The sequence below is a fragment of the Mytilus galloprovincialis genome, chromosome 6 (genome assembly GCF_965363235.1).
Source record: "Mytilus galloprovincialis chromosome 6, xbMytGall1.hap1.1, whole genome shotgun sequence".
NCBI classification, from domain to species: domain Eukaryota; kingdom Metazoa; phylum Mollusca; class Bivalvia; order Mytilida; family Mytilidae; genus Mytilus; species Mytilus galloprovincialis.
Genome location: NC_134843.1, coordinates 49,805,410 through 49,831,276, shown reverse-complemented (window position 1 = coordinate 49,831,276; position 25,867 = coordinate 49,805,410). Strand labels below are relative to the sequence as shown.

Sequence of the window (25,867 nt, the reverse complement as noted above, 5' to 3'; positions counted from 1 at the left end):
GAAGAGTATTGAGGATCCAAAGTTCCGAAAAGTGCCAAATACGGCTGAGGTAATTTAGTCCTAGGCTAAAAAAATCCTTATTCTTTTGCATGAAAAAATCAAAGTTTTGTAAACAGAAAATATTTAAAGCAAAAAAAACGACCACAAAACCAATATTCATTTCAACACCGAAGTGCTGACAACTGGGCTGGTGATACCCTCGGTGATGAAACGTCCACCAATAGCGACATCGACCAAGTGGTGTTAATAGTTATCAAAGGTTCAAAGATTCTACAATGTTTATTATTAGATATTGTTAAAAGAAATACCTATGTTCCTCTCATTGATAGTATATAATCATTTATCAGAGCCTTACGCATTTAAAGTATGCATAAAAACCTTTTTCTTACCTAGGTGTGCTTGTATCTTTGTTTGTTCTGACTGTAAAATTGAATCAAATTGTCAAAATTAAGGTTAAACTGTTATATGTAAGCATAAACATGTATGTTTTGCCTTTCTGTTCACCTTTAATGTATTTTCATGTGATACGTGTATTTCTGATACATCTTACGGTATTATTGAGTAAAATTCAGTTACGTCGATGCTTTAATGTATACATATTTTACCAGTACAATAAACTTTCTGCCCTGATTTTTATATTACGTTTGGCGAATGTACTGACCGATAGTGTACAACAACTAGATTCAATGACCGAACATCTATGTCTACCTACTCCTGTAGCTTTCATAAGTTCGAAACCCTGTCAGTGATTTTATTTGGTCATAATAAATATTGTTGTGATTACATACATTTTTTAAGATAACAGATTTTTGATAGTATCTGTGGCATTGATAGTTTTGTTGATTCACTATTATCAAATAAGGGGAAATTTTTAATAACAAACGTTGACTTATATATGACTTTTTTTATAGTTTGCTGCTACATTTTTCTCATTAAATTTGGAGAGAGAGAAATATATACACCAAACCTACGAAATAAAACAACCAGAGATTTAGACTACTATGACTGCGTTAAATCAAAATCAGAAATGTATCGCTTTAAAGGTCACTATTCATATTATAGTTTTACCTCTTTTCCATATTAAAAATGCACCAACCATTCCAATTCCTAGAACAGACAAAACTGCTAATGCTGCAAAAACTGTTTCTACGTCTAGGTATTTACTTCTAGTAATTCCTACATGAAGTAAGCATTTTCAAAAACATAATATATGTATAAAAAATGGCGTTAATTAAAAGTTGATATGTATAGAAATATTGTTACACACTGTATTGACTATCACTTTTTCTATAAAAAAAAAAAAGATAGCTCTCAGAAGTATAACTTATTAGGAAATTTCAGTAAAGAGTTGTCTTCATGTATTGATATTCTTTAGTAGAAAAGTTTTAAACCAGTGTTTTAGGCATTATTCAGACGATCGGTATATCTTACTAAACCAAGGCCTGCCTTGTCTTTTGTTGAAGACATTACGTTCTCTCTATGTGTTGCTATGTTATGTTTTTGTGTATTTTGGGGTTTTTTTTGGAGGTGTTTTTTTGTCATTCGGATGATGTCTCATCGGTGTATAATTTTCATTTCTGTATAATTACATGAGATGTATGTTTCATATAATACGTTATTCTGATTGACTTACTGCACATCACGTGCTATTCCGGAAACAATTGCATTAGACAATAAAATTTATCATTCATGATGACACGAGGTCCCACAATAAAGTTCACAGGTGAATTAAATGAAAACTTGATAAAAATCGTGTTTTCATGATCCTAGTATGACCAGGTTGTTGGTCACCTCTGTCATATTAGTTAGTTTCTGGAGGAAAACTAGCGGTAGTTGAGATAAAGTCCAAGTCGCTAGAAAGTTTACATATTTATTTCACATCCATATATTTTTAATATTAAAACATAACTGAATAACAACATACAAACAAATATAAAATGCATATTCAAAAGACTGATTGACATACGGAAAATGAACCAATCAAATATATTTTTATCAAATGATATTAATTCGCGTTTTGCCGAAAGCGGGGATTACGGATTAAAAACATGCTTCGTATAAGTTTGTCAAGAAAGGCTTTCGGCAGTTATCACTTAGTGTCAAATTATCTATGTTCTTTTTACAGAACCTTTTATCTTAAAGACGGATATAAATCTTTGATAATTAATCTGAATGAAAGGATTATAGTTAAGTGTAAAATACAAGTAACTTTTGAATAGCGTAAAATACAATAAACTAATAAATTATTAAAACGCAATCCGGACTCGGAATAATAATAAAAAGCTAACATTTATAAAAATATACAAAATCCTAAATGTGAACTTTGAACGAACAATAATTATTGTCGGGTCATACTAGCTAAACAATGTAATTATAGGTATTGAATGCTTCTTTTTGTAACTTTATAGGGGTGTAAAAGCGTTGACCGTGCGCACATTTTAAGTATGAAGCGCTTCCGCGCTTCATACAAAATGTACTTCGGTCAACGCTCTTACACCCCAATAAATTTACAAAAAGCAGCATTCAATTCTTAAATGCATTCATATCCATGGAACCTGTATGATATTGTTGGATATGTTTCGTTTTCACACGATATTACTCTTTACGTATCTTTAAAACGACCTCTTTCAATACTTTTTTAAGATGATTGTAAAATTCGTTGCAATTTGGATTGTGTATAGATGGAAGGAAAATATTCTGTCGAAATATCATGTGAAGATGTAAAAATACAGTTGTGTGAGTAAACTGGTACACATTATTGTTTAAGGGTCAGCTGAAGTCCGCCTTCGTGTGTGGGTTTCTAGTTGCGTTGAAGACCCATTGGTGACCTTTGGCTGTGTTCTGCTCTTTGGTATGGTTGTTTTCTGTATGACTCATTTCCTATTCCCATTCTGTATACTATTTTGCTAGTACTATTGGTTATTCGTCTGATAACCAATATTACTTAACATACTAAAATAATCATACAATTGACAAAATTAATGTTAATGACACACAAATCATCTACATGTAACGACATACTCAAAAGCATACCTTGAATTTTGGAGGTCTCAATTCGTATATCCACTTTGATATCTCTGCATCCATATGAGTTGCAGACTGTAAGAATGTAGACTTTAAATTCTTTCCGTGTCATCAGATCTACTTGAAAATATACTTCGGAAGCGTTCAGTGTCATATTTGACCCATGTAAAATCCTCCATTCTTTAACCCATCTGATTTCGATTTTTTTAATTACATTCATTCTCGGTTCGATAGAAGCATTAATGTGTGTGTCATGTATATCGAAAAATACAGCTGAAATGCTTATAACTTTACCAATTTTTGCATATCGAATAATATCATCACCAATAAATACAGGTGCATCTACAATATAAATGCTGCATTTGTAGACCTGTGACGTTTGAATTGACTAGAATATGTAATAGGAAATGAAAACAATATTTTATAACTTTATGCGATGTGACCAAAAAGACCTGATTAAATAACTTAATCCATCTAAGATCTGCTTTTCCTGATAGAGTGAAACCTAAGCCTCTATTTAATTGTTTTTAAATTATCAAAGGAAAAATGTGTCCTGCATATGTAGAACAATTAACTGTAAATCTAATAAGTAGGTCCTGTACAAGAGGACTTTCGGAAGAAAAGTCAGGACATTAAGACTGCCACTGAAAATGTGCGTATATTGGATATGGACAGACATTTTGCCATACAACAGGCCACGTCCAAACCCTTCAAAGACCTGTTGCAAGGATTCTCAACATTCAATGAGCGTAGAACATATTCTATACACCGGTTCTGACCGAACGTAGCTCCGTACTTTAACAACCCACAAAGCCAAACATTCGTCCAATGGCAAGAGTTGTTGTTGAAAAATGTTAAGTGGAAGTTTGTCATAAGATTTATTTTTTTCACCCGAAAAAGTAAACGGAAGTAAAATAAAAAAAAAATAGATTCGTTATGTTAGTGTAATCAGTGGTGTACGGAATGCTACAAGGGTGTTGTAAATGCACAGGACCTTTAGATGTTCCTCAGGATGTACAAATTTTAAACACCAGTGTTAAATTATGTACACTCCTGATTACGTTAAGACACATAATACATGTATTTACGAATGCAAATGAATGATGACTTTTTATGAAATGTACGTGTTAATACAGCATTATCAAACTGGTTTCGTGCATTGTTTCGTGCTTTGTAAAGTACTTTATTTCAAATTTTTCATTGAATTTTAAACGTAATATGCCTTTTAAGCAATAGATAAACAAAGATTCACTCCATAATACCCGTACTGCTTTAAAAAAAAAAACAACATAGAATTAACTCTCAAAAGGTCCTTTTCAATGCAAAAATAAGAAATTTTGTAAATTGTTTGTATATCTAACTATACATAGATTCCATGTGCAAATTTCCGTTGACATTTGCATTGGTATGTGTCTAAATATGGCGTTAATCTATCTCTGGAATAAAGTATTGTTCGGCTAGATAAACGTTTTAAAAACATAATATTTCTTTTTAAATTAAACCATTTCTAAAAGCCGCTGTAGAAATATTTGGAAAATACTGTTAAGAGGCCGAGGATCAAACCCTGCTCTTTTTTAACGGGATTCAACTGGGTTCGTTGATGTTGCATGTACATACAGTCCGATGCTCCATCCATTGGAGTGACAACATTTTTAGCGTTTAAACTGTTAAACGCATGTGTAGCATAACCTTGAAAAATGTTATAAAGAAACCAATTATATTGAAATGAAAATAAAGGAGTATGTCATTAGTTTATGTTTTTTTGTGTGATTTTTTTAATACGTGCATGTAAGGAAGGTAACCACTTTCTGATAGTTTTTAACAAAAAAAAAGATCAAAGAAAAGTTTTGAACTGGAAACAAAAGCCATTTAAGAAAAAGATGTTGGTTTTTTATGGCTGGCATTTGTTTATAAAAAAGAAGTATATATTGATGAAACTTCGTGTGCTTATTTTCATGCTTGTTTTATGATTTGCACAATTTTCGCATTGTCTTGTTTTGATAATGTCTTCCACTACAACAGTGTGAGGTCAATTGGAATTCTGTAACAGTTGAAACATTCGTTTTAGCATACCATTCCAAATCGTTACACAATAAAGTCGTTTTTTTACTAAAATATGACTGTCGCATTGTATTAATTAATTCCTCATTACAAATTATTTCAACTAAATGCGAGTTATCTATACAGATAGTAATTCAATGAAGTTCTATTTCCAGGACAAGGCACTAATAAAATACTAGATAAACAGACATGTCAGTAACTGCTAGTAGTCCTTTGATAATTTATGTACTATTGTCGTATTGTTCATGTTGTTTAGTTTCTCTTGTTACCTATTCTGACATCGGACTCGGACTTTTTTTAACTGGGTTTTACTGTACGTATTGTTGTGTGTTTGTTTTTTCTACATTGGCAAGAGGTATAGGGGAGGTTTTTTTTGCGCCTGTCTGAAGCCTCTGGCCTTTGTTAGTCTTGTATGATTTTTAATTGAGTTTCTTGTGTATATTTTGGTTTAGCATGACGTCCATTATCACTGAACTAGTATACAAATTTGTTAAGGAGCCAGATGAAGGACTCCTCCGGGTGCGGGAGTTTCTCGCTGCATTTTAAAGACCCATTGGTGGCCTTCGGCTGTTGTCTGCTCTATGGTAGGGTTGTTGTCTCTTTGACACATTCCCATTTCCATTCTCACTTTTTAAGAGAAGTATTCTACGTTTACAACTTGATTGAGTTTCATTGTAAGGAACGTGGAGTAGGTTTTACATCTAAAAAGTGGATCATTCAATTGAATACTCATCGAGAGACCTCAAAGTAACTAACAATACATGTATTTCTATTCAAGCAAGAATTATGTTATCACCGGTTTATTACCCTGGATTAAAAAAAAACACCTCAACTTTGTTAGATTTTTCATTTTTCACATTCCTGTATAACGAAGGGTAAAGGAACGCTGGCCACAGGGTATATGCACTTTCCACATTGGTGTTAAATTCTGGACACCTCTGATTAAACCAAGATAACTACATATCATATTATAAAGCAATAATCCTGCAGTTTTTTAGTCAATTTCCTAGGTGTTAATATTTACACCTAACCGGTTCATCCGGGTTTAAAAAAATAGAATTAAAAAAAAAAAACTTGTACTTTTTTTTTTGCAGAGTTCAAAGTAATTTTTCAGAAAATCAGAAGTCAACAATTTTTTATTTCCCACTTCCCGAAAATAAAGAAAATTTTTAATATATATATTAATTGACAACCCCTTAATGATGTAGTTGAAGTCCTTCATAAGCATTCTATTGCAACCCCGGAATGAATATGAGTACATGTACATGAACGCTTTATAAGAAATGAAGTCGTTTTCTCGGCGTAATCAGGTGCGTAAGGAATTTTACGTAGTGGTGTATTTATTTTACATGCCGCTGTTAAATTCTGTAAACACTTGATGACACCAAATAATTAAGTACACTCATGATAAGTACAAGTACAAAATATACTTACAAACAACTTGGACCTTCATTGTTAAATTAAAGTAGCCTAAATAATTTTCAGCTAGGAAACCATAAAGTCCATCATATGTCCGGTTAATATGAGACCAAACCAGACAACTCCTGTTTGTTTCATAAGGTCGTAGAATTTTTTCAATAGCCATAGTCCATGTAAAATTCGATGTTGGATTACTTTCAACTACACAACATAATTGTGCATGCCTATCTTCTATCGGCTGTTCGGGTTCTAGTGTACACACACTAGTTGGTTTAACTAAAATAGAAAAGTTGTCCCCTTTCTTTATGCAGCTTTTTTATATCAAAAGTACATAATAAGATTTAATCTCTGTATTATAATCAAGCTTTTTTATAACTGTTAAAAAAACCTAAAGCAATAATTACTCAATTGACAACATATTCATTTATTTTTATTGTCACTTAATAAAATAAAATACGTTCAACTTACTTACAATGAACATTTAATCGAGTTTTTTTCACCAGAGGAAACTCCATTATTTTGCTATTCGCTTCACATATAACCGATGCATTGTTGTCGGACTTTTGAGGAGTAAACGTATATCTTGATCCATTTCCCCTTATCTTGTCATTTATAATCAATTTAACTGTTTCTGTTGGCCTTCCACTGTGAACCTGGCACAATATACTGATATTTTGTCCTTCGACAACTGTCAAATTTCGATTCTCATTATCAGTGGCTATTGTCAAGTTGGATGGTAACCCTGTACATAAGAAATAAAAATGTAATGCTTTTTATTTTAGCAGATATGTTTATCGTAATTTAGTTTGTATGTTTTCGCATATTAGACATGAGAAAATAATTGTTTGTTTTATGCCTTTTAAGAATTATTTTAACGTTTTCTTTGTATATTGTTTTTTCTTGAATAAGATAACATTGATGGTAAATGTACTTTTCTGATAACTTAACGAAATTGCTCAAGTTATTTACATCAAGAAAAATTAACGATTTTCCATTTAATTTGATTCTGCAGTATAGTTTTAATCGCGGAGTTCAAAACATTTGTAATTGCTATAATATTAAAATTAGTTCTTGTTTGTATAACTGTTATTTGTCCTATTCATACAAATGATAAAACATTGATACTTACTTTTTATGTAAACGTTAAAAATGTGAACTATTAACTTGACGCTCTGACATATGTATGTACCTTCGTCAATTCTAGAGAAATTATTTATTTCTAAGGAACATTGGTTAGTAATATTGTAACGAATAACGTTTAAGTTTGTTTCATTTAACTGAGGATTCAAATCACATCCATCTGTAAAAGGCATTGTGTCATCTTTGCCTTTTTCGGAAGAAGTAGAAGATCGATTTGGACCAACCCAAGACCAAAGCCCTGTATAGGAACAATTCAAAATGACAGAGCTTCCTTCATCTGGAAACAAATCTGTATCGATAAATGCCCCTGCAAGTAAAACTCGTGGAAGATTAAATTCATCTGTTTGAGGGACAATAGAGAAAATCAATTTGTACCTTCTTTTTATCTACTTATGATACATACGATATCATAGAAATAGCTTGATAATGTATTACGAAACGGTACGAATTCACGAATATATATATGCGCTCATAACACAATTTTCTTAACAAACATTAGCGCCCATCACTGAAAATTTTCTGAGATTGTAGCTGTTGTTATTGTTGGTACACATAAGATGATGCCTTTTCACTTTTCATAATACTCTGAGACCAACTGAGAACGGGAGGTTTTTTTTATCTAATTTTCCTGTGACTTGAAATTTCTAAGCCTCATTTATCTTGTTGGTTAAACCAAACCATTGAAAGTATGGTAAGCAATATGTAGAATAAATAGGGCGTACATTTTATTGGAACAGAGGAGCATCTTTACCGCTTCCGAAAACCTAAGAAGTTTTAAAGTTATTAAGCCAACATTTGAAAAACATAAAAACACAAATTATAATTTTATCAAATTTAAACCACTCGAAACTGTCCAAAAACAACAAAGGCAATCATATAAACCGTTTGAAGATTATCGTAAAATGTGTGTACTGTTTTTGGATTAAACGACTGCAGAAAATATATCTCTTCCGTTGTCGTTGTCGTTATCTATGTTGCTGTTGATCATGTTTATTTTTTGTTTGTTGCACTGTACATTAATCTGCCTGTTAGTTCTTTCGTTTGGATTATTTAACATTTTGTCATATCAAGACATTTCAAAGCTTGATATGTGGTATGGAATTAAGGGTAGGGTTAAACAGCTAGAAACACTTGTCAAGAAGAGAAATAAGAACAGGCCAAGTACAACAATTTATTTTTTGCAATATTAATGGACATTTGTATTTGAAATGAAACTTTTAAACAAATATGACATGCAGACCAATGATTGTTAATTCATTATCATCAGCTGATAACAAGGGCTTGCATTTCCTATCTTAATGTCCTTCCAAGGTTGCTGTGGAGTATGCTGAAATTATGTGAATTCAAAATAAAACAATGAACTGTATTCGAATAAACAAATTCGAATTGGAGCTATCTTTCTCTGTTATAATTGTACAATTTTGGTTGACCTAATTTTACAGTTGATTCATACGACATATCTTACAAATGTACTTTTAAACATAAAGGTTTTTTTGACAAATATGGTCAAATAGAAACACATCATGCTTAAACTAATATGTTTGATAATAATATACTGACATATGGACATTGAGTGCATAAGATAAAAAATAATGAGAACTTCGCTTACTGCGTTGTTTGAAATATCAAAAGTACCGATTAACTTTAGAAGACCTAGATAACAAGTCAATACCATAAGGGTTTTATTGCATTTTATGATCTTAGGTATATTAAATAAATCAAGAATTTAAAATTGATATTATATTATACAGTATTTGTTAAGGATCATAATAAGCTAAAAATATATATTGATAGGTCATGAATCTCCTTTTCGAGATATTTTATTTATGAAATATATCGCCAAAAGGCTGACTTGGACTTTTTTCTTTATATTTCATCGGTATTATTTGGGTCTCAAATATAAAAAAAATGGAAATGAAGAAACTGGTTTAATTGTGTTAAATGACCTTTTATGAGCTACTTAGTCTTATATGAAAAGATAAATGGGTGTTATGGGGAAAAATATGTTACCTTGTAACGTATGGAAAAACACCACGAAGTCCGAATATCTGACACAAATTCCAAAACCTGACCTAAGTACATCTTAGATACAGGTTTTTTTATTAGTTGTTATTGGCTTTGAAGTAGCTGTTGTAACTGCGAGTACTTTCAAGTCTGTACTTGTTGTCTTTTTTGTAATGGGGATGTATAAATACCTTACAGTGTCCAGTCTGTGTGGGTTTTTTTTACTCGAAAGTGTGCTTTCATGAATTAAGTCCTAAAATTCAATTGATTTTTGTACTTTGTTCATATGTTTTGCTGTTTCATCATTGTCCCAGGTCAGGGCATCAGTGAAGCCCCCGAAATTTATTTTGACTCTACAACCCTCTGTATGTGCCTGTTTTAAGTCGGGATTCTGTTATTTAGTCGGGTTTTTTTCTGTATAGCATATTTGTTTTTCGTTAATTTTTTGTACATGAATCAGGCCGTTAGTTTTCTTAATCGATTTGTTTTGTATTATTACGCCCTTTAAAGCAGACTTTGATCTTCAGCTGTTGACTTCTATGATATCACTTGATTTCTGATGGAGAGTTGTCTCATTATCAATCATCATCTTTTGTTATATCTTTGCATACATCCACTTTTTATAAACTTTGGTGGAATTTTTTTTTTATATTTGGCAAACATACCACATACCACATTTCCTTAACTTCATATATTCATAAAGATCACATCATTAAATTTATCATTTATCAAAATACCCTTTGTTTTGTCTAGATATTAAGTGTCTGTTGGGTTTGTGTGGGAGGGATTTGTATTTTTTGTGGTTTTTTTTAATTATTTTTATTTTTTTACTGATATATCTCGTTTTAAAATTGGACAGTCTCATTGCATCTTTTTGTTTTCGACATTATGATGCTACATGATTTGTGGTATTTTATACACAGAAATTCACTTTTAAATGCATCGTTTGATAAATTACGATGCATGCATAGCAGGAGATTCGTATCCTGATGACACACCGGTATCCTTTTAAAGTCCATGCAATTCCTTCAACAAGTATTTTTTAACTTGAATTCCAAATCGAATTATGGGATTTGTACAACGTTAAACTACTATTGTCTAAATAAATGATATGTTTACCTAATAGAAATCCTGCAACTACAGTGAGTGAAGATGTAAAAACCCAGCTCCAGTGTTTCATTATCATACCAACACGGTATGATTTGTATGTATTCTGTCTGGTTTCCGTAAAATACTACAAACCTCTGCAGGGAATAGAAGAAAATAAAAGCGGGTTTTTTTTATTTTATATAGCGGTCAACGGAAAATATGTTCTTCTTCAAATGTTAAGCGGAAATTGAATGTTCTCTCATGTTCAAATCAAAAACTAAAAGACTAAAAGACATCAGTTATTGTTTTGAAACAGTATACCAAAAAACAAAACAAAAACAAAACAAAGGGAAGAGTGAATTTGATTGCAAAGAGTAAAGCCATTGCAATTGACATTTTATAGTGTATCTTTCTTTGTTGTGATGTTACACTATTTTTTCAGATAAGAGTGAAGGTTTGGTACCATTTAAACCAGGTGCAATTGTGTGCCCCTGTCTCAAGTCAGGAATATGATGTTCAGTAGCTGTTGTTTGTTGATGTGTTTCATAAGTGTTTCGCGTTTAGCGTATTTCATATAGATTCAACCGTTTGTTTTCCCTTTTGAATCAGTAATTTTTGGAGCCCTTTATAGCTTGCTATTCGGTGTTTAAGACTGTACTTTGACCTTTAATGGTTCAATTTTATAAATTATGACTTGAATGTAGACTGGTCTCATTGGCCCTCATACCACATCTTCTTATACAATGAAGCTAATAAACTGATTTCACATTACTAGGATACAAAATCTGTGATCCATTTCTTTTCGAAATATTCAACCGAGTGATGTAAATTTTCTTTTCAATACATGCAGTGTTATATTAAAGAAGCAATGAACTGATAATTAAAAGTAAACAAAAAATACAGTGATATACCTTTCTGCATGTTAGAGACTCCGAAGTTTCGGATGATATACCATGTTTAAAACTAAAAACTCTCTATGAGGAAATATCCACGAAAAGATTAAAAAGTTCCATTCTGCTTTATATTTTGTTAATTTTTATACATTATAAACAAGTTCTCTAGAGCTTTTTATTTATCGTTTTTATAAGGCATAATAACAATTGCATTTCAAGAACTTCCGGAAATGAGAAATTGACGTGATGTCATGTTTTGAACGAGTATTTCCGCAATTGAAAACAAACAATGGGGGTAATCCAAAATGTCATTTAGCGATAGATCTGATGTTGTCACAAAACAATGGTTTTGATATAATAATCCTTGCACCAAGTAACTCCATCATATCGTAGGTGTATTCCAGGAATGTCTACATCAATAAAATATCTTTTCCTATAAAGCCGACACAATAAATTTGAAAGATATTGTTTAAGTGGATGGGTTTTGTTTAATAACAAAATTTTATTATAAGGAAAATGTATTTTAAAGGTACAAAAATGCTATTTAAAATGGCTTTTTTTCAATAAAAAATAAATCGAAATGAAATGGAAATGCAATGGAAAAATATAGGTAATGTTATAAAAGCTTAAAATTAAAAAAAAAAAAAGTTGAAACAAAATAAATAAAATCTTTTGCATTTATTTAGAGATATTTTTGTTCTTTATCTCTCTCCCTATATGTATATATATTGTTTACCTGATTATTTTGAGAGAAATCCGTTTTAACCAAAAGGGGCTTTGATGTGTCACAACTCATTTGCGAAATGTTGTTTGAATTAACTATTGATATAAAATTTGTGCAAATTGGTTCATATTGACACATAGTATTAATTTAGTAAACAACTTTTTTTCAATTTTATTATTTATGTTTCTCCAGTGTAAAGCAATCTTTAACTGTTACAGCATACATGTATATATGATCATTAAAAAGATTTACGGAACCAATGTTTGACAAAGAAATGTACATTTTTAAATTATTAGGAACAGACATAAAACACCAAAAAAGAAAGGAAAATTGACATGACAGTTGTTTTTTTTGTCATTAACTATATCTGTTCTTCATCAATTGTGAAGAGTTGAGATAACATAAAGACTGACATACGGTATACACATGTGTTCATTTGTGAAATTCGTATGCTATACTGTTGATCTCGTTTCTTATTTTATGTTTTTGAAGGCTGCTGTCTTATTGAAAGATACCCTGTATTGATATGTATTGTTATAAACAGAGAAACCGAGAAATAGCGTGGAATTGTTAATTGAATTCGTTAAAGTACTTATAATATCAGTCATTTATTTTAAACATGATTGCAACTTATACACCTTAAAAAGAGAGTTAAGACAGAACTCGCCATGAGCACATGTTTAAGATTGTGTTATTATCCTAAACAATTCAATGTTTAACGTGATACTCATCTATCCATGTTTTGTGTTATAACACAAGATACTAATCATCACATGTACTAGAACATATGCAGGTTAAGAGCACAACACATAATAAGAATCAGAGTGTGTGGGTGAGCTAATAATCATGCATGTGACAAATTAAAATTCCGGGAAGCAGACGATCAACAAACCATGTCAGGAAAGGTTCAAAATTGACAATGGGAAATGAAAGATAAATTTAATTTATTTTTTTGTTCATTAGAAGGTAATTCAGTGCAGCTAGAGAGTGTCCTCACTAAACATTCCAGACACCAGAAAGTTCAATACAATAGATTAGGAAAAGGGGAAGCATTTTATGTATCGATAAAGTTCTGAACCCATCAACGTCTTCCTAGTTTACAAATCGAAACTTTATAAGCCAGCTAGGCTCTGCACTTATACATCCCGTCATTGTGTTACTGTGTCATAGTAAAGGTTTGTTTACATATTTTTTTGTTTTATGGCTGCTAAGATAATAAGACAACGTTGACTGATGTACCCTTATTTTTGACATTTTTACAAATTTTGTTTGTTTCTTTTGTTCACAAATCAATGTCAATATAATGGAATTTAATGAAATTGTCATACAAGTGAGAGTTTTATCTAGCTTTAAAACCAGGTTTAATCCACCATTTTCTTTATAAGAACATGTCTGTTCTAAGACAGGACTATGACAATTGTTTTCGAATGGACAACAATGGTCATGATGTGTTTAAGATGTTGATTTTGCAATTTGAATATGAACTTTCCGTTTAGAATTTTCCTCGGAGTATTTTTGTGATTTTACTTTTTAATAAATTTTGAAATTAAGCACATATTAAATTATAATTTTTGCACATTTGTAATGAAAGAGGGACAAAAGATACCAAAGGGACAGTCAAACTCATAAATATAAAACAAACTGACAACGCCATGGCTAAAAATGAAAAAGACAAACAGAAAAACAATAGTACACATGACACAACATAGAAAACTAAAGAATAAACAACATGAACCCCACCAAAAACTAGGGGTGATCTCAGGTGCTCCGGAAGGGTAAGCAGATCCTGCTCCACATGTGGCACCCGTCGTGTTGCTTATGTGATTACAAATCCGGTAAATAGTCTAATTCGGTAGGTCACATTCATGAAAGGGAAGGGGATTGTAGTTACGACGTAAGGAACATATCCGATATCATTTGTGAAACGGTTATTCCATAACGGTCAACCAACTCGTGATGGCGTCCGTAAAATTTACGAAGGGATGATTTCAACTTCACCATTTGGAACTCTTGGCTTAATAGCTTCCTTGTGAGCAGTAACCCTCTATCAAGAAAATCATGATGTTGTAATGAAGTATATGAAATTGATTAGTATATTTTACGAATTAATCAGACAGAAAATGACACGCGTGTGTCATCACTTTCTGTACAAGTAAAATTAAGATATTTTATACATGATACTTTGTGGATTTATACAATCTGTTTCATGTAGCTAGCTGCTTTTGCGCAACCAAAGATTTGCGTGATGGGGTACGTTTTTGTATATATATTTGAAAAGATACAGATAACGAATGCATATAAAATAGACAAAACAATACAAATTCGAAGTTACTGTAAGCGGTTCATTGACTGAAGAAATTGCTCAAACCACGCAACAAATATTTACTACCGGACAAGAGAAGACAAAATGATAGGGAGACAGACGTTTTACAAGCTTAAAATGTTTAACATGAAAACCCGATGGATGCTCAACATATGTAAGACATAAACACAGTGGATGGTAAACAAGTTGAGGGGAGGCACACATTGATGTTAAACGTATAATTGTTAGGTTTAACATGTTTAGGGTGAACTATATTTTAATGCAGCAAAAGGAGTAGGTTCAGTAAGACCCCTTTTTGGCCCCAAAATATAGCAGTTTTACAAAATTGTGAAAATGTAATCCTTTAGCTATTTATAGGAAAGTAGAATGCTTTTGCTACACAAATATGAGCTGTTTTTGACAATATAATGCACATATATCGGTTACTAACATCATTAAGTCATGCTAAATTACTGAAATCTTCACAATTTTAGCATTTTAGTTAAATTCTAGACGGTTTCCGTCTTAAATGAAAGTGGCCGCATTCGTGTTCATTCATAATATTGAAATATAAAGTGTATTTCTTGATAAGACATAACATATATAAAGGTTTAGGATGAACACGGATGCGGCCACTTTCATTTTTGACAAAAACCATCTGAAAAGTGACGATTTTTGGCATATTTGATAGATTTTTCATATTTAAGCTTGAATCAGAGCGTTTTTAATTACTTAATCAGTTAAAATCTTTTACATAAACGAATTGAATCAATTAAAATAGACACTTAAGTGTTTAAAAAGTGTCTAAAATATTTCATTAGATGAACCTGAAATTTGAGGCCAAAATCGTCCCTTACCGGACCTACTCCTTTGGGTGGTCTTATCTTAAAGATTTGAACTAAATTTTAAAAAATGCTAAGAGTTAAACATATGCTTACAACAATTTTTTGTTTAGGATTATGTTTAGACTCTACACGCTTTTTTTTCCGTGTACAGCCTGCTTACTAGTAGAGCACCTTCGAACGTTATACGAACACCATCAATATCTGATTGGTGGATAAGGAAAGCTTATGTCATCGATGACCAAATATATATCACTAATACCGGGGCCACAAATCCGCCAAAGGTCCTTATTTATTGATATTTATCAGCCGTAACATATCACTTGATAGTCACTTACAACGATACCCCAATTGTGGCACTTATGGCTTGAAGGTGTAGTTTTTGGGGGAGTTTTGTCGAATTTCCTCTTGTCTTTTCGTCTGAATTTTCGTTCCATAGTCTTGTCGTTCTTCCGTCATTTAATGTTTTTTTATTGCCCCCGTATTATATTTTTCGCTCATAAAAACGCTTCTTCGTCTGCATTGTCAGTTGTTGTCTCTGATTTGTTTTTAGATTTTGTACCTGTAATAAAGAACATTTTTATGTTTTTAAAAAAAGAGATATCAGTCACATTTGTTTTGAACTTCAATTTTCCTTTCTTTAGTGCACAATTCTAGTTCTTTAGCTTACATCATTTTAATATATATTTAAATCATCCTTGTAATAACCATGGTTACTATATATAGCTACGGAGAGACAATACCTTAAATTCAACACTTTGCATTAGTTTGGGCTATTATTTTGTCTTTAGCAACATTTTATTGAGCTTTTTAATAGCATTTAAGCAAATCCTATCATTGAAAATATAGAAATAATCAAGTTCGTTTACCGTCTTAAACTAGATACCTTCCAATGTTAAAAACATAAAGACGCTTATAATTTATTATGAATATAAATAAAACGGGAAATCATTTTATACGTCAGTTACATCAAATGTACATCAGTATAGAAAACTATAAATCTTAAACATGAAATTGTGAGATGTCAAAATTAAGATATCATCCCTATTGGCATGTGAACACAGGGTAGCTCAACATCTTTTAGGAACATGAGGTTATATACTTTCTGACAAAATAGACCAACATATCGTACTCCGTCGGAAAATAATTGGAAATAGTGTAGTTAAGTCAGAGAAAATTCCCCTCATCCTATTGTAAAACAATCAATGAAATCAATGAATCTGAATGATGTGGATATTCGCATACCACATTTTGGAAACAATTTACAAATAGATAGAGGTTTAGATAAAGAACTTGTGATCATTTTTTGTTATAAAATAATATGAAAATAAGGGAAGTAATATTTTTTAAGTGTCCACAACTCTATGAATAAATTACGTGATTTATGATCTGTTCGATTCCGTTTACAGAAGTATATGAATATACCACTGTCCCAGGTAAGGGGAGAGCTGGGATCCCGCTAACATTTTTAACTCTGCCGCATGTTCTATGTATGGGCCTGTCCCAAGTCAGGAGCCCGTAATTCAGTAGTTGTCGTTTGTTTATGTGTTACATATTTGTTTTTCGTTCATTTTTTTATACATAAATTAGGCCGTTAGTTTTCTCGTTTGAATTGTTTTACATTGTCATTTCAAGGCCTTTTCTAGCTTACTATGCGGTATGGGCTTTGCTCATTGTTGAAAGCCGAACGGTGACCTATATATGATTGTTAATTTCTGTGTCATTGTTTGGTATCTTCGGGAGAGTTGTCTCATTGGCAATCATCCACATCTTCTTTTTTATATATACACGTCCATATAATCTTCTCAAACATAAATTCTCATATTAGATTAAATGGCTCTTTAAATAACCGGGGATTGCAGATGTATTTGCTGTAACACATTTAATGCCAGCTTTATAATGAAAAAAAGATATATTCCTAATTTACCCACTACCACTTTCGGCAATAAAGTTCACCGATAGGTATTTGACATTGCTAAAAGCACCTTTTGCGCTTTTTGTATAATTATAAGACGACTTATCGTATTGTTATGAATCACACTTTATGGATAAGCCTGGTAAAGATCCGTCTAAATAACATCTAAGGAAAAAATTTCAAAAACACTTCTCATTACCTAAATAACATTTTTGCTTTAGATGATAATCCTGAATTTTGAAAATTTCACGGAAATTTATCGATGGGAACTTTCTTTAAATAAATCTTACAATAACATTTACAATCATTGATTCTTTGCAGATTAAAGATTATTCAATAAACACTGAAGTAACAAAAATCTTATCGGTCCTAACATTGACTCGATTTTTTTTAACTAAAAATACACTAAATATATCTCTACACTGTTTATTACGTCTGCATTTAAGATGTGTACTATTCCATACATTAATCTAGGAGCAAATGATTAACTTATCAATTGCAATTAGTTTGTACCCAGCTTACGGTAACTACGAGTGCTCTTGTATCGATGTTTTATGCTTATCGTGGTTTTTTTAATTGTTTGTATGCTTCGTTCAAATCTTTTGAGTTAAACCAATGCAACGAATTTTAACAGGTTGTCAATATTGTTTTTCTGTTACACAACTGTCGAAAGCCTAGGGAAGATAAAGCGCTCAAAAATATTGAATATAGATACATTCTTCTTATTCCTGCCGAAAGTCGTTGTGGTTCGTTAATGTCTGTCATATTTGTTGGGATTTTTTTTTCTTGTCGTAAATTAAAATGTTTTGAATTTGACCGTTAATTTTCTAGTTTCAGCTTTTTTATACATTTCATTTTGGGTACATTTAACATTTTTAAGGTTAGCTATAATAAATTCTATTTTTTCTCACACTCGAAAGCCACATGGTGACCTACAAATGCTTACACCCACCTAACGCTGGTGAATAGTTACCCATTACCCATTTCGATTTTTTTTTACAAACAATTATTTCAAAGATCATTTGATATAACTGCTATGATAACACATTGGTTTGAATTTGAACCATGTATCTGATTTATTTTCTTTTTAAAAAAAAATAGTTATCACACAGTAAGATTAACTGGTGTGACTTTTGTTGAGATTTCATCTTAATTTACATTTTAGGCGACTGCAGTGCATTTTCAAACTTACATGCTTTCTGTTTCCGCCGTCTTTTATACACCATCAGCAATGCTACCGATAATATAAATCCTATAAGTACAACTCCACATATAGTCAATATAAGTAAGGGAATTGTGCCTGTAATAAAATATTTGTACATAAAACGTTATGCGATCACCAACCTTACTTGACAATTCATACATGTTAATAATTAGTAAGACCGCCTATGTAATATAACGAAATAAATACGAAATCCATTAATAAAATAATATTCTTTTGGGTGTCCAAACATTTTTGTGTTTATAACAGTAGCAAGCAACGTAATTTGATCTAACAGTGCAACAGCAATATGATTCACTATATTTATTATCTAATTAAAGTATACAAGCAATTAACTTCAAAGGGGAATAGTAGTTGGTTAGGGTTTATTCGTAAAAAAAAACAGACTTGGATTATTAAAGGACGAAAATAAAAAAATCTGTTTGAGCATTGGACAACTAAAGATGTCCTGTTTATTCGTTGCTCCTTTAAATTTGCATGTTTCAACCACCAGTGTCTGTCTACTCAAATTGCAGATTCTTTTGTAAAATTGTATGCTGACAAACATATATCAATCAATTTCAACTAAACACTATGCCTTAAATATATTTTAAAATAATGTGTTCAAGTTCTGTTACTTGTAACTTTATGCAAATTTAACTAGTTTAATTCATACATGTTTGATTTTTAAAAAATAGTACAGACAAAAATTGTGTATTCCGTTCTTTAATGGATTAAGATACGAAGAAAATGAAAATAATAAAAAAAAAAAACAATATTTAACACCACCTTGTAAAAAAGTACAAACACCTTTGGTCGTCTGAACAATAAAAAAATAATGTATTAATAATCATCATCACATTCGGTGATATTTCAAAAGAGGATATCTGTTTATTAGGGTTGTGTGCTCAATAGAATTCCAAAACATCACGTAACATTTATGTCATCATTTCTATTTTTGGGGGGTAACGAACGGTTAATTGAATACTAGATTCCACAAAATGTGACAAATATATAAACCTGTCTCGTTTCATACATGTAACAACCATGTAACAGTTGGACAGCAAACATCATAATGGCGTCGATTGTATTATTCTGGTCACGTTATTTTCAGTTCCAAACATATTTTATCAACGACAATGACGCCACAAAATCGACGGCTTTTAATTTTTACTACGCTATTCTTATAAAAATTTAAAATTTCCTTGATTATTTGATTGCCAAAGATGAAACTGAAACGTGCCGTGGCTATGACACTTTCCAGTAAATAAATGTAAATTGAAATGACACTAGGAACGGTAAAATAGTTTTCTTAAGGGGGAAACCCTCCTGATATTATGAAACTAAAATTCCTGGTGTAACCAAATATCAACAAGAAAACCGGATGGGTGTCAATTCAACAAGTCAAATATTTGCAATCGGTAAAAGGGAGAGAACTCGAATGAAAAGTCGAAGAAGGGACTGTTTATCGGAAACTAGGAAAATAAGCAATAACCCTCATGTTTAGTAAGGGAAATAATGTTTCTGTGGCAATATCTAATAAAAGAGGGACAAAAGATACCAAAGGGACAGTCAAACTCATGAATCGAAAATAAACTGACAACGCCATGGCTAAAAATGAAAAAGACAAACAGACATACAGACAAATAGTACACATGGCACAACGTAGAAAACAAAAGAATAAGCAACACGAACCCCACCAAATATAGGGGTGTTCCAGGTGCTCCGGAAGGGTAAGCAGATATTGCTCCACATGTGGCACCCGTCGTGTTGCTTATGTGATAACAAATCCGGTTAATAGTCTAATTCGATAGGTCACATTCATGAAAGGGAAGGGTTTTGTAGTTACAACGTTAGGAACAGATCCGATATCATTTGTGAAACGGTTATTCCATAACGGTCAACCAACTCGTGATGGCGTCCGTAAAAAATCCGCTTTTGATTGTTATTGCACTTACGAAGGGATGATTTCAACTTTATCATTTGGAACTCTTGGTTTAATAGCTTCCTTGTGAGCACCGGGAATATCGTATCAATTGGAAGATATATACCCCGTATGCAGGTGCTGCTGGAATGTTACTACTTAGAAATGGAAAATTCACAATTGGAAAGCTGAAATCATCTCTTTTGTTGTAAAGTTTTGTTTTCAACCGACCCTCATTGTCAATTTCTAGATGTAAGATATGTCAAGATATGAGGCCGACTTAACTGTATCTGTAGTATCCTTTATCTCTAGTTCGATGGGATAGATGCGTACCACTTAGTCACCAAATTATGAATTATTTATTGAAAGAACATTATCTATATAGCGGAAAGTAGAGTTAAAGGATATCGCTACCTTCTAATTTTTCTTCCTAAGAAGTTCCTGCATGAAGTCAGCCTCATAATAATAAAGAAACAAGTCGACAAGTAGAGGGGCAAAATTTGTTCCTACTGGAATGCCGACAGTCTGTTGAAAAACACGTCCTCCGAACGTAATAAATATGTTGTCAATCAAGAAATCAAGCATCTTGATAATGTCAGTTTCAGAGAATTTTTTGTTTGAATCAGAGTGATCCTTTACAAAGTAGGATGTATACCTCTCTAAGAATAGACACTTGTATCTACGTTAACCATTCTTTTTATGAAGCAAAGCAATATCAACTCTTTTAATTTGTCTTTTAGTTTGGAATTTGGAATACTTGTGTAAAGAGTAGAAGAGTCAAAAGTTTTAATACTATTACAAGATGAAAGAGAGTTAGATTGTATGCACTCTAAAAGATCTTTGGAATTTTAATGTATCCACATCTGATTCACGCCACCTCTAGGCAGTTTCACAATAACTTTTAAGCCCGTCTTTAAATGCTGATAAAATAGATATTAATAATTTAAAAAGAGGTTTCGTGCAGCACTTGGAAGACCAATATACCGTTGTTTGTAAGGACACTTATGTAGGTTAGGTATCCAATACAATGATGGAAGATCCAGTTCTTCATCTTTGGTTGAAATTCCAAAGGAACATAGAACAGACCTATGATTGTCCAGGACTTCCTCTTTGGTAAGTGTCGTGAGGGTATATGTTGAGTTTCCGAATGAATTGTCAATACCCAATTCGTTTATCAACAGTTAATGTAATGAGTTTTACACACAAAAACGATGTTGTTTGGGGCTTTATCTGCGGGGACAACAACATTATTGTCATGGAGGTAGGATAAGAGTTTTGCAACATTAATAATGTATCCGTTTGTGAAAGTAAAAATGTGTAAATATTAAAATAACATGGAAATTTTAATTATTAATCATTCAAATGAGGGCACCTGTCAACATTCCGGACCTAACAGTGATAGAAAGTATAACAGAAAAGTTGTTTGCTTTTGTTAAACACTATTTAATTATTTTTTTTTTGAAAAATCATTTAGAAATTAGGGATATGGCTTTAGAAATTTCCAGTTTTTACATTAGACCGTTAGTTTTCCTGTATGAATTTTCGTATACTAGTCACTGTGGGGTTCTTTATAGCTTGGTGTTCAGTGTGAGCCAAAGCCCAATATTGAATGAAGTACTTTGACCTGATAACTGTTTACTTTTTACACATTGTGGTTTGGATGGAGAGTCGTCTTAGGCACTCATATCACATCTTCCTATGCAAAGTCTATATGTAGAGTAGCAATATAACAAGGTTATGAATATTGGGAAAAAATAATAAATAAAAAAAATAAATCAGGGAAACCGAGTAAAAAATAATAAAATCTTTTCCTGGAAAAAAAAATGTCAGATTGCATAATAAAATAATTGTTTCTTTGGAGTTTTCATTCTATCTATATTTTGACCTTTGGTCTGACAGTGATGGCAAATCTGTCAATTATATTATTACGTGTTGTTTAATTACAGAAAAAGGGGTTTATTTTTAATACGTAGCTGTGTCTGTCTTAAATTCAGAACTTGCCAGGAGCTTGGCATATGACATGGATACTCATCCACGTTGAGTTGACATGTCGGTAGTTCGAGATAAATAAAATATATTAATTAAAGGAAAATAAAATTCATCTCTGATTATTAGATGAAACAACCAGTCCTTCATTTGGTGAAGGCTTATTGATATGATTAAAAAAATGAGATACTTTGTTTTCTGAGTAAACAAATAAAAATTTGCACTTTCAGACTCCAACAGAAATGTCAAGTGACTTTATATAATATGCGTACATATATATGCAATAACAGTTATTGTCAATGCCAAGAGTATCAGGATATATTCTGGGTGTGACAAATACTAAGTATGTGTCTACTTAAAACCCAATCCCCAATCATGTATATCAAATAACTAAATATTGCAAAACATGCTATACACATAATAAAGTAAAATGCCAATATACTGTAAAATAACTGAAAATGGACTAAATCATTCTTAATATAATTAGTGTAAGTTAAATGGAAGCAGATGAATGTTTGTTTGAATTTTCACGAGGAATGATCTTAAACTATATCAGATAATTATATGGTGCATCTTCATTTATTTGCAAATTTTATATCTGTAAGCTACAAAATGAAGATCTGACTCTTTTTGAACTGTATTTTATTTATCTATAATATATCAGATCTTAAGATGTTTACACTGGAGTCATGTGATGTACGACAAAACCTGACAGGGATTTTATCAATAGTTTATTTATCTATTCGTCTTTAAAGTATTAAAAAAGTATCCAAAGCAATTTGGATGAAATTGATATGGTTTATTCTTCTCTACTTCCTCTTGTTACGTTTAGTGTACTTACATTTGCATTCCTGGAATGGTTTAAACGTTTTGATAGGGTGGCTTGATCTTCCAACTTTACAAATTATTTCCAAATCGGTACCACATTGTTCACCATCAACATATACTAAAATAAACGATACTTTGTAGAAAATTCTTTCTTCCATGATGCTTGTATTTTTAAACTGCAATTCAGTGTTCTGTAAAAGTTTAAAAAACAAAGAAAATATTTACTTGTTAGGAATAAAACAAAATTTAGAGGTACGTCAGTGGGGAAAAATAACAACACACACGCATAAAGACTTCTTATACAGTTACTATTTTTGCACCCTTAGGAGTATGGTAAATCATTTGTATCAACATATTTTCATGTTTCCCGGAAAAAGAAGTTTCCAATTCCGATTTAATGAATTGACCGGTTAACCTGGTGACATTGAGGGAAACACGTAATTGAACAATGTGACGTGAAGATACTAGCTTTGTGACGTACAATTGTGACGGTAAAAAGAACCAGCTGAAAGATACTGTATATGTTGAAATATGTTAAAATAAAGATCAACATGCAAACTAACTATTGAAAAAAGAATAAATAGGGCGTATTATTTCTTATTTACTGGACCTACCTGCATTTGGGCGGAACACATAGGTACAGGAAAAATCTTTGTAAAGTTTATCTGAATTTCAAAACTTGTATTGTCATAATTGTTGAATTCAATAAACGTTGTATTTTCAGTTGGTCCATCTGTAATATAAACCAACATTATAGATAATTGGAAATAACAAGATGATCACTGGATACAAAGCCAATGAATTCGTTTTTGTTGTTTGCCGTTTAAAATATTAATTGTTAAGTCTTTTTAAACAAAATGCCGTTTTTGTTACTTTAAACAACTTCGTTCTCTTAAGTTTCATCAATACGAGTAATATTGATAACGGTTCAGAAAACAATTTTCGTGCTAGGGTTGTGTTTCTTTCGTTGGTATTTATGTTACAAACTTTTTATCAAACTCGATAAACATTTTAACGAATCCTGTCATTTTTAGTAAATAGTACTTACATTCAAAATTCATTTCGTTGATTCCTATCATCTGTTTTACAGTGGAAAATCTATATCGACACTGATATATACTATTCACATCTGACTCTGTCACATTATTAATCATCAAACCGAATTTATTTCCATCGGACAAAATTTCTTCATATTTACTTGTTTGAGTTATATGTCCGTTGTAGCAAAGGAGATCTCCATTGCTTCCTTTTGCAAATTGTCTTGTTACATCTGGGTTTATCTTTGCTATTCCATGGACGGTACATATAAGGATGATAGACTCTCCCATCTTTATTGTTTGTGTTTCCAGTGTTAGAGAAACTAAAATAAACCAACAAACATTATGAATATTTCCATAAAGAATACATATCAAAACAAAACTTCAACCTATTCTCAATGACAAGTTTCTGTTTCTCTACTTTTTACTTCATTTTTGATTGGCGACTAGTGTCTCAATAATTTAAATAAGCAATATATCTACTTTTAAGATTCACATGAATCTTTTCGATTTTTCTACTTTTCGTTTGAGCTTATTTAATATCAATAGATTAATCTACATCAGTTTTACAAGACCATATGCATGCGAGAATTGATGCGCCTTGCATTGTATCATTTAATCAATTTGCGATATAAACTTCGTAAATTGCAACTCCATCAGTCAAAGGTTTCTTGAACACTTTCTAGCAGGCCTTATGATTTTGAATATCTCAAAGCTTTAGATTTATTTGTTGTATATTTTATTTTTTATGAAATCCTGATAAAGGATATTCAAGAAACAAATCTTCATGTCAAAACGGACTGTGCTTTTGTTAAACTTACACATGCACAAGGGTTCCAATATCATAAATAGGAGTGGATGTGGGTCCTGAGATTTTAATCCAACATTGCAAACTTCTCAAAAACATCTACGAGGTTTATAAACGGTCTTCAAAATAGAAAAGCTGTCTTCCTTGTGTCAGTTGATAGTTCCAATGTGAATTAACTCAACAGGAACCACTTTTACAAACTCCATGTTTCCTAGGTATAAACAACAAATACGCAAATAATGAAGTTGATTAAATTCTCATGTACCCATTTGATTGTACAAGGTAAATTTGAACTCGGAACAAATGTGTTCAAAAAGATTTTAAAAAATATATTCATATAAAATATTGTTACTTTTTACACAATATCTTTCAGATGTAAATATTTATAATGCCTATCAAAATTTTAAAAATTGATACAATAAATGAAACTAATAAAAACCGCTTCAAAAGAAGTTGTTCGTAAGTAGTATTCAAAGTTAGCAGGCTTATAGTTTAATACTCCAGATTCTCGTTTCGTCTACATAAGACTCATCAGTGACGCTCAGATCAAAACAGTTAGAAAGCCAAAATTGTATTACGTTGAAGAGCATTGAGGACACAAAATTCCAAAAAGTAGTGCCAAATATAACTAACGTAATCGATACCTGGGATAAGAAAATCCTTAATGTTT

The 25,867-nt window shown here is 31.6% G+C and overlaps 1 protein-coding gene and 1 long non-coding RNA gene across 3 annotated transcripts; both read right to left on the bottom strand.

Moving 5' to 3' along the window:
• Positions 1-389: 389 nt before the first annotated feature.
• On the bottom strand, positions 390-7,276 carry LOC143079796 (uncharacterized). Its single transcript, XR_012979485.1, has 5 exons — positions 6,977-7,276; positions 6,520-6,780; positions 3,034-3,366; positions 1,069-1,176; positions 390-420 (listed from the first exon to the last, which is right to left on the bottom strand). It is a non-coding gene; the product is annotated as an uncharacterized LOC143079796 (long non-coding RNA).
• Positions 7,277-7,638: 362 nt separating this feature from the next.
• LOC143079795 (uncharacterized) lies at positions 7,639-25,410 on the bottom strand. Of its 2 annotated transcripts, XR_012979484.1 has the most exons (8): positions 25,211-25,410; positions 24,401-24,712; positions 23,967-24,085; positions 23,366-23,543; positions 18,606-18,713; positions 15,837-16,060; positions 10,768-10,892; positions 7,639-7,951 (listed from the first exon to the last, which is right to left on the bottom strand). XR_012979484.1 is itself a non-coding variant. In XM_076255386.1 (6 exons), exons 1-6 carry the CDS (start codon positions 25,233-25,235, stop codon positions 15,996-15,998), a joined length of 807 nt encoding a protein of 268 aa, XP_076111501.1. In that variant the 5' UTR covers positions 25,236-25,410; the 3' UTR covers positions 15,736-15,995. The 2 variants fall into 2 exon arrangements, 1 of the variants encoding a protein (XP_076111501.1); XM_076255386.1 differs by lacking the exons at positions 7,639-7,951; positions 10,768-10,892 and having other exon boundaries at positions 15,736-16,060.
• Positions 25,411-25,867: the final 457 nt, after the last annotated feature.